Here is a 12,966-nt window from a genome sequence, read left to right as displayed (position 1 = left end):
TCTTGTCACGTACACCACCTAGAGGACAAAGAACGTGATTGTATATACGTCGTGTTATTTCTCTTGTCACGTACACCACCTAGAGGACAAAGAACGTGATTGTATATACGTCGTGTTATTTCTCTTTTCACGTACACCACCTAGAGGACAAAGAACGTGATTGTATATACGTCGTGTTATTTCTCTTGTCACGTACACCACCTAGAGGACAAAGAACTGGATTGTATATACGTCGTGTTATTTCTCTTGTCACGTACACCACCTAGAGGACAAAGAACGTGATTGTATATACGTCGTGTTATTTCTCTTGTCACGTACACCACCTAGAGGACAAAGAACGTGATTGTATATACGTCGTGTTATTTCTCTTGTCACGGATACCACCTAGAGGACAAAGAACGTGATTGTATACGCATGTTATTTCTCTTGTCACGTATACCACCTGTAGGACAAAGAACATGGCTGTTTATACGTGTTATTTCTCTTGTCACGGATACCACCTAGAGGACAAAGAACGTGATTGTATACGCATGTTATTTCTCTTGTCACGTATACCACCTGTAGGACAAAGAACATGGCTGTTTATACGTGTTATTTCTCTTGTCACGTACACCACCTAGAGGACAAAGAACAGGATTGTATGTGTCTTGTTTCTTTTGTCAGGTTCACCAGTCACGATCACATTGGACACGTTTTATGCATATAGTTTTATGTCATGCACACTACCTGTAAGTCAATAAGGCGGTTATATACAGAACTTAAGTCCAGTGTCACGTACCACACCTAAAGGAGAAAGGTCGTGGCTGTATATATGTTATTTCCCCTGTCGCGTAACCACCTGGAGGACATAAACCACTTTACTGTATATGCCACGGAATAACCAACTTCGGCTAGCGATATACGTGACAGATTGGACACATGGTCATGCTCCATGATACTCCACAGTAGGTCTAAGTGATTAAAGTTAAATGTCTTTATGTAATTAGGGTCGAGCATAACCCTTATATTAAACTCATGTACCAATATTTGTTTCATAGTGTTTGTTTTTGGTTTGACTATGTGAAGTGAGTAATGTTGATATGAGCTGAAGGTATGCCGTTTCCTTTAAGCAGGATCTGAACTGAACGTTGCCCACCAACCGGTAGCGTCGTTATGACAGAACGTATCAAATCATTCGATCAACCTGCCCCTGCACAAACTGGACTAAAACACTCCAATTAACCCTACCCAATGTGGATTAACGTAGCCGACCAACCCCCAGCCAAAAAAAATCAAGCCAATTCCCCTTGCCCCCTGGGACTGTAGCTAACATGTGAACATGGACGACCAACTACCCATCTGTACACATTAACTGTCCAACATCGTCACATGCCTTCAAGTAACCCCTGAAGTTGCCCCCGGTGGTAGTTAATTCCGGATATAGAGCTTTACAACGCTGAAAGTATATACAAGCACCATCAATCTCATCACTATAACCACACTGAACCCAGACAGATGCAACCATAATCAGCAAATAATTCCGCTTTGGCAAATTTCTTCCTCTTCCAAGCACTATAAAGCCGCCCGAGTTGATTGAATACTCACGACTCTCCACATGTAATGGGAAAGCAATCAAAGGCAGAATCGATTCATCTGAGGGGACGGGGTGTGGGGGTGTGGGGGTTGTGTGATGCGAATTGTCAGCCACATGCACATTTGGGAGGAAGGGTACGAGGGAGAAATGGTTTCGTCGCCGAATGCAGCGGCGGGGGGTGGCTTGAGCTAGTGGAATTGGCTGCCGCATGGGATTGAAAGAAAAGAGGAAGAAGGTTTTACAGGAAAGTTAACACTGAACGTTCAAATAATTCCATTACTTAATTTGTCAGTGTTACTGCGCATTGAAACTCGTTTAGATCAAAGATTTTCCCTGAATTTCGCAATATTCATTTAGAAGTCTGCAGACCCGTCTCCTTCACACAGCTCTGGTGTTTGTGTGCCTCCCTTGTAGGATCAAGGAAACGTGCATGTTGCCACATGGCGAGGAAGTCAATATTACAGCAGGAATTAAACTTAGTGTCACGATGAATGAAATACATTTTGAAAATGGGTCAACAATGGTCAATAACTTACTACATTTATTAACCACATAGTTAAAAACACATAGTTAAGCACATAGTTAAGCACATCGTTTCACTAAAAATAATTAAGAACAGCAGCAGCAGTAGCAACAACACCACCACCACCAACAACGACAACATTGCGATATTTGTCATTGGAGAAAGGGCAGACACAGCGAGTGGGATTGATGACGTTTAACATCACTTTATACTGCTTTATCTCGGAGGTTAATGGGCAAAACACGTTGAATGTTCAGTTTAACTACTCTGGTGAAAAATGGTTTGATTCAAAAGAGATGAATGGCCGTAATCTTTAAGAAACTGTGACTCGACCCAGAGCCATGTTAACCCAGAGCCATGTTAACCCAGAGCCATGTTAACCCAAAGCCATGTTAACGCAGTTATCGTAGCGCCGCGACCAGGCAGTGTTCATGTGGATGAGTAGCGCTACTTCCGCCGCCAAGTTTGTGTCGTGAAACCCTGCAACGGCGACGGATGAAGGAAAACTCACATTAGTCCATACATAGGATGCATAGGTTTTTCATCACTCCACCCGACATGGGTACAATGTGTGAGGCCCTTCGTTTGCGTCCCGCGCCCTGATGATGCTCGGCCACATTGGTCCTTTTCTCACAACCTTTTGACAATATCCATCAATCTATCCATCCATCCATCCATCCATCCATCTATCTATCTATTTATCTATCGGTCTGTCTGTCTGTCTGTCTGTCTCTATCTGTTGACTTATTACAAGTATTGATAACATGTTTTTCTTCTGTGGGATAAAACTAATGCGATCCATCAGTCCAGAGTCCAGAATGCGGTGATAAACAACCAGCCAACCAAGTAGCTGTACCAAGTAGAGTGGTCCTATACAAAATCACCAGCTTGCATTAAACTAGAGAATATGTCAGTGTACCTTTAGATTTATTGGGTGAACTGTAAATGTACGCTGACACGAGTATTTGTTGAGGCGATACTATCTAAGGCAGACAGAGAGGTTCACTTTGTCAGATTAGAAACCAGTCTGCTCAGAAGGTGCTGAAGAATCGATGGAGTCTTGTACTGATGAATACCAGCCTCCGCAGCAGACGTGTGGTAGTGAATGGTTCTTGTCAGGTAGATTTGGTCTTCGAGGCATCCCCGACTTCCCACACACCATCGGACGGGTCTATGTAAATCTCTGATGGACATCATCGTCCCTACACACGCAGACAATTAGGCTATAGATATTGTTCTAGAGACTCCAGTGCTTGGATTCCTTCGGGGCGGGTCGCTGGTTTAAATAGAACAGGTATCCCCAATGCATCAACCACTCATCTTGTAATTGTTCCCTGTGCTGGAAGCTAATAATTAATTCAGTGTCATCGTTGGGTTCAATGGAGATTGTAGTTAGGATAGCGGGGTTTAAGGCAGGGCAATGAGGATGAGCTTATCTGAACTGATGCAGGAATGTCTTGGAAATAGAGGGTGGGGGAGTTGTCAGATGTACCGAAAATGCTGGTGTCGAGTACAGTCAACCAGCGTCCTGAGTACATCTCAAGCTTTTGATGGAGCGAGATGAAAACACAAGTTATTTCACAGGGGTATATGGTAAAAGAAGGAATGCCCTAATGAGGTGACAAGTTACAATGTTAACAGTGAAATGAAGCTAATCCGACCATTTTACGAATCGTCGGACCCGTGAAGATCCGGTTTTTGAGTTGATCTTCAGTAATCCTTGCTTGTCGTAAGGGGCGACTAACGGGTGGTCAGGCTGGCTGCCTTGGGTGACACATCGCATCCTAACTGGGCAGATCGATGCTCATGTTGTTGATCACTGGATTGTCTGGTCCTGACTCGATTATTTACAGACCGCCGTCATATAGCTGGAATATTGCTGAGTGCGGCCAACAACCAACCAGCCTATATAAATAAGTCAGAGAGGTCAGCAATAGTGAGTTCAGTTCAGCAAAAAAGAGAGAATAAATAAAAGGGAGAATAAATAATCATAATTATTTAAAACACGTGACTCACTTTTCCCGATGACTTGATACCCTTAATGATACAACAGTAGACGATGATCCAGGCCGCCACCAACCCTACACACATCTTCCAGTTGAGGCTCGGAGGGGACTCCACCGTGGGGGCAGTGTTCAGCGTCTCACGGTACCAGAAGTACGTAGTGGGGCTGCTTTTCTTATGAGGGAGGGAAAAAGACAACATCAGACAAACATTGAATAGGAACAAGTAAAAGGAAACAGACTTAGAAACGTTTTTGTATAGTAGGAACAAGACTTGCGTACATGTAGTTTGCTCATTATCAAGCAGGGAATATTCGACCAAAGTAATCAGGAATTCAAGTCTCAGATTTTGAGTTGAGTCACATGTAATTTCTTAAATCCTCCCCCAACAAGAAAACCCAAGAACTCCCCCTCCCCCACCTGCCACACCGAACAAAAGCAAAAACAAACAAAAAACCCAAACACCCCCACAACAAACACACCCCAAGATTAAACAAACCAAAAACACAAACAAACCAAAAACGTCAATAACACACAAATACAAAACAAAACAAAACAACACCCGCCCCCACTCCCCAAAGAACAAAACAAAACAAAACAAAAACAAACAAACCCCAAACCAAACAAAAACAAAAACAAACAAACAAGCAAAAAAAAACAAAAAAACAAAAAAAACCCAAAAAAACCAAAAAAAAAAAAAAAAAAAAAAAAAAAAAAAAAAAAAAAAAAAAAAAAAAAAACAAAAACAAAAACAAAAACAAAAACAAAAACAAAAAAACAAAAACAAAAACAAAAAACCCAAAACAAAAAACGAGTCCATTTGGTGAGGGACCCCAAAGTTAAAGCCACATAGGTGTGTCAAAGTGCATTGTGACTTTCGGAATCAAGGACAATTCAGGCAGGTAAGAATGCTGTAAACCAGATTGTTTTTTCACGTTTTTATCGCCAGAATTATGTTTACAGACTTTACCTGAGTAGTACAGTACAGTAAAGAACTTCATAGTACACAAGTACGGTGTTTCATTGATCACGTCAAACATCATGCACTTCACTAATATGTAAAATGGACAAACTAAGCATGTATATGAAGTGTTACGTGTTTACAGACTTCACCTCAGTAAACCAGTATGTTGGTAGATCGTGTTGGGTGGCGAGAATGATGTCTTACTTGAATTCCGTCATGAGTGAGATGCAGACAGATGTCTGACTAGACAAGAATATTGTCTTACCTCACATTCTGGGTCCAGGATAATCGTACTGTTCCCCTCCACCCGGTGGGGGCACGACGCCCAGGGGAGAGGGCTCTGAAAGCTCTGGCCGAGGTAGATGAGGCACCATGCCATGATGGTGTTGTAGTAGAGGGCGACGTTGAAGGAAACTACGGCAGAGGCGATGCCGAGGCCCCCCAGGTAGGGGGACACCTGGGTCCAGGCTCCTATGGCACCTTTCCTGAGACGCTGACCGATAGCAAGCTCCAGGAAGAAGAGGGGGATACCCTCAATGGCCAGCATGATGGCGTATGGGACAAGAAACGCGCCTGTAACGAATTCAGCGCAATGAGAATCATTCATCTGTTGATCAGTATCATTATATATTACTACCCACCAAACGTTTAGATTCACTGGGGGAGCCACTTACTTCAACCAACAGCTGTAAATTAGATTTTGCGAAATATTCCATACTGTTAAAAGATACTGTTTACTCATCAACTGATGTATTGTAAAACAACAACAACGAGTTAAAAAAATGTTAAAAATCGGTAGAAATTGGCGAATCCTAACATGCACGATATTTGCACATGCTCTTCAACATGATCCTCATGCAATTCATCTGCATAAAGTTTGCAGTTGGTTCCCATGCTAGTGGAGAAATCAATCTTCGATGTAACCATATGTATATATGTAACATAAGTAAGTGCTTTAAGTGAGTCCAAGCATTTGATGGGTGGTACATGTGTCACGGAGCTCCTGATACTTGAATGTCATTGAATAAAAATATACCACACAGATAACAGCTTTGTTATTAGATACTAACCATGAATATGAACAATTCGTAAAATTGCAAAGATTATTGTCATGAGCTCCAAAAATGATGAAACTCACTGAAAATTGGCGAAATCTTAACAAAACTTTACACCAAACTTTACACGATATTTGCGCATACCTTTTCAGCAATTTCATACATGATCCTCAATTGCGCAGTTCATCTGCATAAGGTTTGCAGTTGGTTCCCAAGTTAGTGGAGAAATTCATCTTCAGTGTAACCATATGTGTATTACAGTAAATGTCTACAGGCAATGTGTACAGTGACTGAAATACCAGTATCCAGACCATGTGTACATTGCCTGATTCACTCAGTCATTGTGTACATTGCCTGATTAATTAGTCCAATTAATGTTGAGATTGACTATTGATCACCGATGCCTTTTTTAATCAAGTAATGTTTATAGTCTAGATTAATACATTAACCCAATGGTTATTTCAGTCATTGTCCACTTTGCCTGATTGTAGACATTACCTGTAATATTGCCTCAAGCACAGTGAGTGCTTTAAGTGAGTCTAATTTTTAACATGTAGTACACTATTTCAAACAAGTGAAAAACCCTTGGCCATTCACGGGACCATGATTAATGAGTCATAATATGTCATGATAAATTAAAAATTGCAACATGCAAGAATTTTTTCATGATAGGAGTACTGTAGTGCAGCGTCAGACAAAATACTTCTTTTATAGACACTTTTTTGTGAGTAGCGAGTGATACCGGTAGGACGGGACGTGCGTACCCTGTTCGCGAACACCTGGTGTCATCACTCATGATCAGCGATCCATTCATACAATTTTAACAGCTATTGTCTCCTTTACATCAAAAGGGATTTGTATCTGAAGATAGTCAAGGATGGGTATAGTCAAGGATGGGTATAGTCAAGGATGGGTATAGTCAAGGATGGGTATCCTTTGCCCTGACGTTCTGTATTTAACCTTTTCGTGTATTCAGAAATTCTTGTTACATGATGGCGGAGGGTAAAGTATCGAATCTGGGCAGACAAACCACTTATTAACTTATGATAAAGGGTACGAAGACAGGCTATAATCGCCTGGGGTAACGTGTCATACAACCCGATGCGTTAAGTCACCCCGTACAGAATAACACTCTGACTAGCAATCGTATCATTCGTTCATGACTGAAAGTAATCTATATCTGAAACAATTGTTACTGACTTGTGTCACAGTAATACATCGGAATACCAACTTCAATGCAGGTACAAATGCGACTTTTAAATGGCCAGATATTTTTCACAGGCACAGTAGTTGTATCCTTATGCATCTGTATGGCCATTAACCAGTGAAGGTCAGGGTTACCACTGGTCTTCAGTTAGGCTAAATAAAAAAGGTGAAATGTATCTCGGGCATCGGTGCGTCGCTTTTATTAATTTTTTTTATCTCCATTTAAAAAAAATAATTTTGACTTGGCCACGTCCTGATCATCCATTTGTCCACTACAAAACTGAGTATCTGTAAGAACGACTGTGACTGAATCTACTATTCATAAACCTCCCAAGCTGTATTTCTGAGAGAAAAAAAAAATAAAAATGTGCTCCTCCCGCGTCACCTGTTTTCTATAAAAAAATATAAAAAAGTCCTACCGCCCTCGTCACATTTGAAAACAATTGTGCCCGAGAAACATTTATTTTTTCCATGCAGGGTAAGCTACACATATTGAAAGAGGAGACTTAGTCTAGCGGAATCAGGTGGTCAGGCTCACCGACACTTTGACAAATATCATCGTATTCCAATTCCTTGAATCGATGTTCATGATGTTGATCACTGGATTGTCTGGTCCAAACTCGATTACATGCAGATTGCCGCCATATAATTGGAATATTGCTGACAGTGGCAAAAATCAACCATCCAACTGCAGGATCACTAATTGTGAGTACAAACACATCATATTGTAACCACTATGGGGTTAGCATTGTTTTACTGTTTCCACCCCAATCGACCGATCCATGTTGACCCACCGTGGGATCAATTTTCATTCAACGCGAGTGTAATGAAACTTAAAATACTCAATGTTAACCTAATACATTCTTTACACTGGCAATCCCACCTCAAATCGAGGACGCTGCTTGCGTTCCTAAATCTCCTTGGTATTATCAACATTAAACAGTTTTCTTTTCATGTAACTCCTGTTTACATTAGTTTTCAATCTAACTAAGATCCCGCAGAGGATTTGACAGGAAACACCATTGTGCTATTGAAGACCGTAATGGGAACATCATAGGTTGTATTGATTAGTTTAGTTTTCTGACAAGAGGAACCACTACGAGTTAGCTGCATGACTGTCGATGTTTAAACACCTTAGCGAAAGGATCACTTACAGTCTATGAATCACTCTGCGGTTGTCTCCCTTCGAAGAGTCCTCTCGACCAACATAAGATCGAGTAAAACTGTAGCTTTATTAGCTGTGGGCCAAGTCAATCGATGAGAACAGAATAAATAAACACCTTTACATCCCGCTTTATCATCTTTCCTTGATAATACTGCTGATACCATTGAAGGCGGATCAACTCGCCTGACAACGCTTGGCAGGACAAGATGGCGCCGGATGTACGACTCACGTGTCGAAGCTTGAATGAGGTGATGAGGTACAACTGTTGACGTCATGTTGCGTGACGTGGAATCTTTGGGTTAATCAGAATCATTTCCCGCCCCCAATGTCGTGCGACAGAAATTACAGTTTATTACAGCCACGGATCCCTCTGTACACAAATCTGTTCCCAAGGTTATTATCTAAAAAAAATCTTTGTGTTTAACGAGAGAGTATTATCCTCGTCTTGACACGGACATGTTTTTATCATGTGGTCTATTTAGTAGACAATACAAAATGATCTGATTCATATTCACTGAATGTGAATGTACACGGGGTGGCACAGCGGTGAAAGGCGCCATAATTAGCTGTAAAGAGTTGCCTCCCTTAGTCAGACCCGGAACCTATCATTGTAGGCCTTAATCCCAGTTCTCCATTATGTTCCTATTTCTGTCAGCACTATCTGAATTATACTTTTCCCACCTAATTGGTCAAACCACGAGACTTGCAACGCGTCAGACATGATGCCCAGATAAATGAGTGTAGTTTTACGCCGCTTACGCAAAGTAAATTGAATGTGTGCATGGGTATGCGCGCATATAAACTATTAGTAAGTTTTCAGTAATTATATGAGTGCGTGAGTTCAGTTTTACGACACTTTTAGCAATATTTCAGTCGGCAATTTCACGACGTGGGACACCACAAATGGGCTTCACACATTCGGGGAATCGAACCCGGGACTTCGGCTTGACGATCGAACACTTTAACCACTAAGTTGCCTTAATGCACCCCATGAAACAGACGCCATAATGTGACTGGTATACTGTAAAAGCAGTGTCAAACAAATTGCTCTTTATCCCTTGAAGACCCTTGAAGATCCTGGTTAGAGTACTGATCTTCAGCCTATGCTTGTAGTAAGGGGAGACTAACGGGGTCAGGTGGTCAGGCTCGCTGACATATTTGACACATATCATAGGTTCCCGATCCCGCAGATCGATCCTCGTGTTGTTGATCACGGGATTGTCTGGTGCAGACTCGATTATTTACAGACCTTCGCCATATAGCTGGAATATTGCTGAGTGCGGCGTAAAACTAAACTCACTCACTCATTTCCTTACAAAATTATCAAGAGTAACCACACGTTCGTTTTATTCCATTATAAGAAACTAAGTACGTTCAGTAACACAATACTGAAATATTACAAAGTGATGAGTTAAACAACAAACAACAACCTTTGACATTTTTATCTCGTTTCATCGCACGACGTATAATTTGGCATTAACGTCTGTTTGTGTACCAGAACGACATGTTGATAATTAAGTTTCAGTGATCTTACAGATCGATTTTAATTCATTTGATTAAATTTGAATTAAATCAGGTGATCTGCGTGTTCTTAGGTAGCAAGTCCATAACTTCCAATCCAGCTTCAGCTACCTTGAGGCACGACCCAACACGAAGGTCGAGTGTTAAGAGATATCCTACATCACGAGGTCAATTGGATATTGAAGTATTTGCTGACAGTTATCGATCTCAAATGAAGCCAACATTGTTTTGGATGTTTAGCGGTCGAATGTCGGCTTCAACAGAACTATTTTGGAAAAAGGTTGGCCTGAAAATGACCTTTCGTGGGAGAAAACAGAAAGGACGACCCGGCGAACAAACGAACCAGGGTTAATTAACGAATGAGTGCATGTTTACATCGTCTTCAGGAATGCTCAAGAACTCAGCAGTTCCAGCAAGGGAGACCAGAGGTGGGCCTTCACACTTTTTACGACGGGAAAAGATACTAGATCTTTACAATTGAAGTGGTGTGTGACATGTCCCTATATTCAGGATCTCCTACAACGTTAGGGTGGCATAAGCTATAACTAGACGTAGCTTAAATACTACTCACATCCCTCTCAAACAAAACTCACCCATAGACTGTAAACATGTACAAAGCCTACCCACGTGCGATAAACTTTAAATGGGAGAGAACTATCAATTTTCTATATTATGTTGCACGTATATATATAAGCTAGAGACTTGCACCAAACCATGTTCTGATTAGTTTCTTAGTTTCTTCAAAATGGCGATCCTTTGAGTCAGTGACTATTGTTTTTCCCTGCAATATTCCAGAAGTATCACTTCAGAGGACTCGGAAATGGGCCTACCCATGTGAGAAATCGAACTCGGATCATCGGCGTGACAAGCAAACGCTTTAACCATTAGGCTACCCCATCCCGCCCTCCTTTGTTTAAGGTGTAAAACTGATTCACCTCTTCAAAAGACAGGACTGGTTTCGATGACGTCATAGGTGAAACATGAATCACAACTATTGCATTCAATATTAATACTGTCGGTATTTGCGTAATATCGCCGTCACCTTTCTTGTCTTTCCAGTCGACAGTATAACCGGATACCTCAGTAATTGCCATAAATTTATGACATATTCCGAAACTCTCATATGAAACTTAACCCTACTTTTCTTATCATATTTGCACCAATCTGCTCAAGACCTCTATAAATAAGGGCTTTCAACGCTAATTCATTCCCTGCATCGCAATAACTCAACAAGGACTGACATTTCCGACAATGAACAGGAAGCGCCGAATCGATATATGGTAAACATCCTGCACGGTAGATATCACACCTATAGTCGAGGAAATCCTGGCATTAATGTTGACTTAAAGCATCGGGACAAAACAGGTACGATCGAGCGCATAAGTTCCATGTTTCATTGAACGCTCGCCTACACATGATCTGTAGGAATGGTTTTCCTGTGCTTTTTACCCGTGGACTACAATGTCGCGCCAATGTTTTCATTGGTAATAACGATGGTAAATAATGGCTTGTCATGATTACATCATGATATGTGTTTGTCACGAATGCTCTGCACAGTGATGACAGAACAGATACATAGGCGGTAATTTACAGGTTTGTATATTTTAGCAGCCACCGGCATCGACAGACGGTATGGGCGTGACAGACTGGGCTCATAAATGGAAGAATGGAATTCAGCTGTCCAGGCTGGGCGATTGCAACCCCAACTGCGTGAGTATGGTCTTACGCTGCGTTTAGCAATACATCTGCAATATTACGGTTGGGGACACCAAAATGGGCTTCACACATTCTACCCATGTGGGGAATCCATCCCGGGTCTTCAGCGTTTAACCACTAGGCTACCCGTCCGCCCCTCAACGTTTTCTGAAGTAATATAACTGTGAGACCACTATAGGCATGGTTAAACGGGGCACCATTCGAGTCATGACATTGTCTATAAGCATTGACATTCGATATACAGTGTTGAAAGTTCACAGTACTTAGGGGCGGTGGGGTTAGCCTGGTGGATAGTGAGTCAGCAAGTCATGTTAAAGACTGGAGTTCGATTCCTATGATGGGTACAATGCGTTAAGCACATTTCTGTCCCCTGCAGTGATATTGCTAAAGGTGGCGAAAAACATTAACCAGTCACGTTACAAAAATGAACATTCAAGATTAACATAAACCTGTCATACTTTTGTTGAAAATTCAATTTGGAAAATATTCATATTCCATACTGAGAATCATTCAAGTTGAAACCTGAAGAAACTGCACATTATTCCAAGAATCGTATACTGAAGTTTCATATTTAAAATACTTAAGTTAAAAATATCCTTATGCTATCTTGAAAATGGTTCATTCTATCAAGCTGAAAATTAAAACAAATCAAGATACTATGAAACTGAAGTCATTAATGGAACTTACCAAGCCACCTGCTCTTTTTGTGTTGACCTGGTAGCAAGATAATAACTAAAAGTTTAAAAGTGATTACTTCAAAGTTCAAGACAGCATTTTTACGTGGTCCGACCCCACGCTCGCACTCATACAAGTTCCACTGTGAATGTAAGAACTTATCAAGCTTATAGTCACTGATACAAATATTGCCACACCATCATGATGCCATTACCCGGCCTTCAGAAGAGTGTACTGATTGAGCGAATATGATTTTATGCCGCTTTTAGCAATATTCCCGAAATAAAAACTCATACATCCAAGACATACCTTGGGGATATCATTGTCCACGCACATTGGGAACCTGTAACCTTTGAAAGGCTGACCCTTACTCTTGTTGTTACGTTTCAGAATACAAAAGCAGCGGTTACGCACCTACGATTTCGCAGTTTCTGAATGAGCGAGTGATCGAGTGAGTGAGTGAGTGAGTGAGTTGATATTAATAGTATCCGGTAGTTGCTGCTCGATGCGGTTGTTGGAAATCATCATCAAAGGTACGCGCTGACAAACCCAGAAAACTAGACCG

The 12,966-nt window shown here is 41.3% G+C and overlaps 1 protein-coding gene across 1 annotated transcript in view; it reads right to left on the bottom strand.

The window, feature by feature from the left end:
• The window catches only part of LOC137258921 (sodium- and chloride-dependent transporter XTRP3-like), a 74,221-nt gene that overhangs the window by 21,848 nt on the left and 39,407 nt on the right, over positions 1–12,966 (bottom strand). Inside the window, exons 3-4 of the mRNA XM_067796617.1 lie at positions 5,329–5,636; positions 4,113–4,274 (exon numbers count right to left, since the gene is read on the bottom strand). Of these exons, the coding sequence (XP_067652718.1) occupies positions 4,113–4,274; positions 5,329–5,636 (470 nt within the window). The remainder of the gene's footprint in view (positions 1–4,112; positions 4,275–5,328; positions 5,637–12,966) is intronic.

This window comes from Haliotis asinina, chromosome 12, assembly GCF_037392515.1.
Source record: "Haliotis asinina isolate JCU_RB_2024 chromosome 12, JCU_Hal_asi_v2, whole genome shotgun sequence".
Lineage (NCBI taxonomy): Eukaryota > Metazoa > Mollusca > Gastropoda > Lepetellida > Haliotidae > Haliotis > Haliotis asinina.
This window is presented reverse-complemented; position numbering and strand designations above follow the sequence as displayed.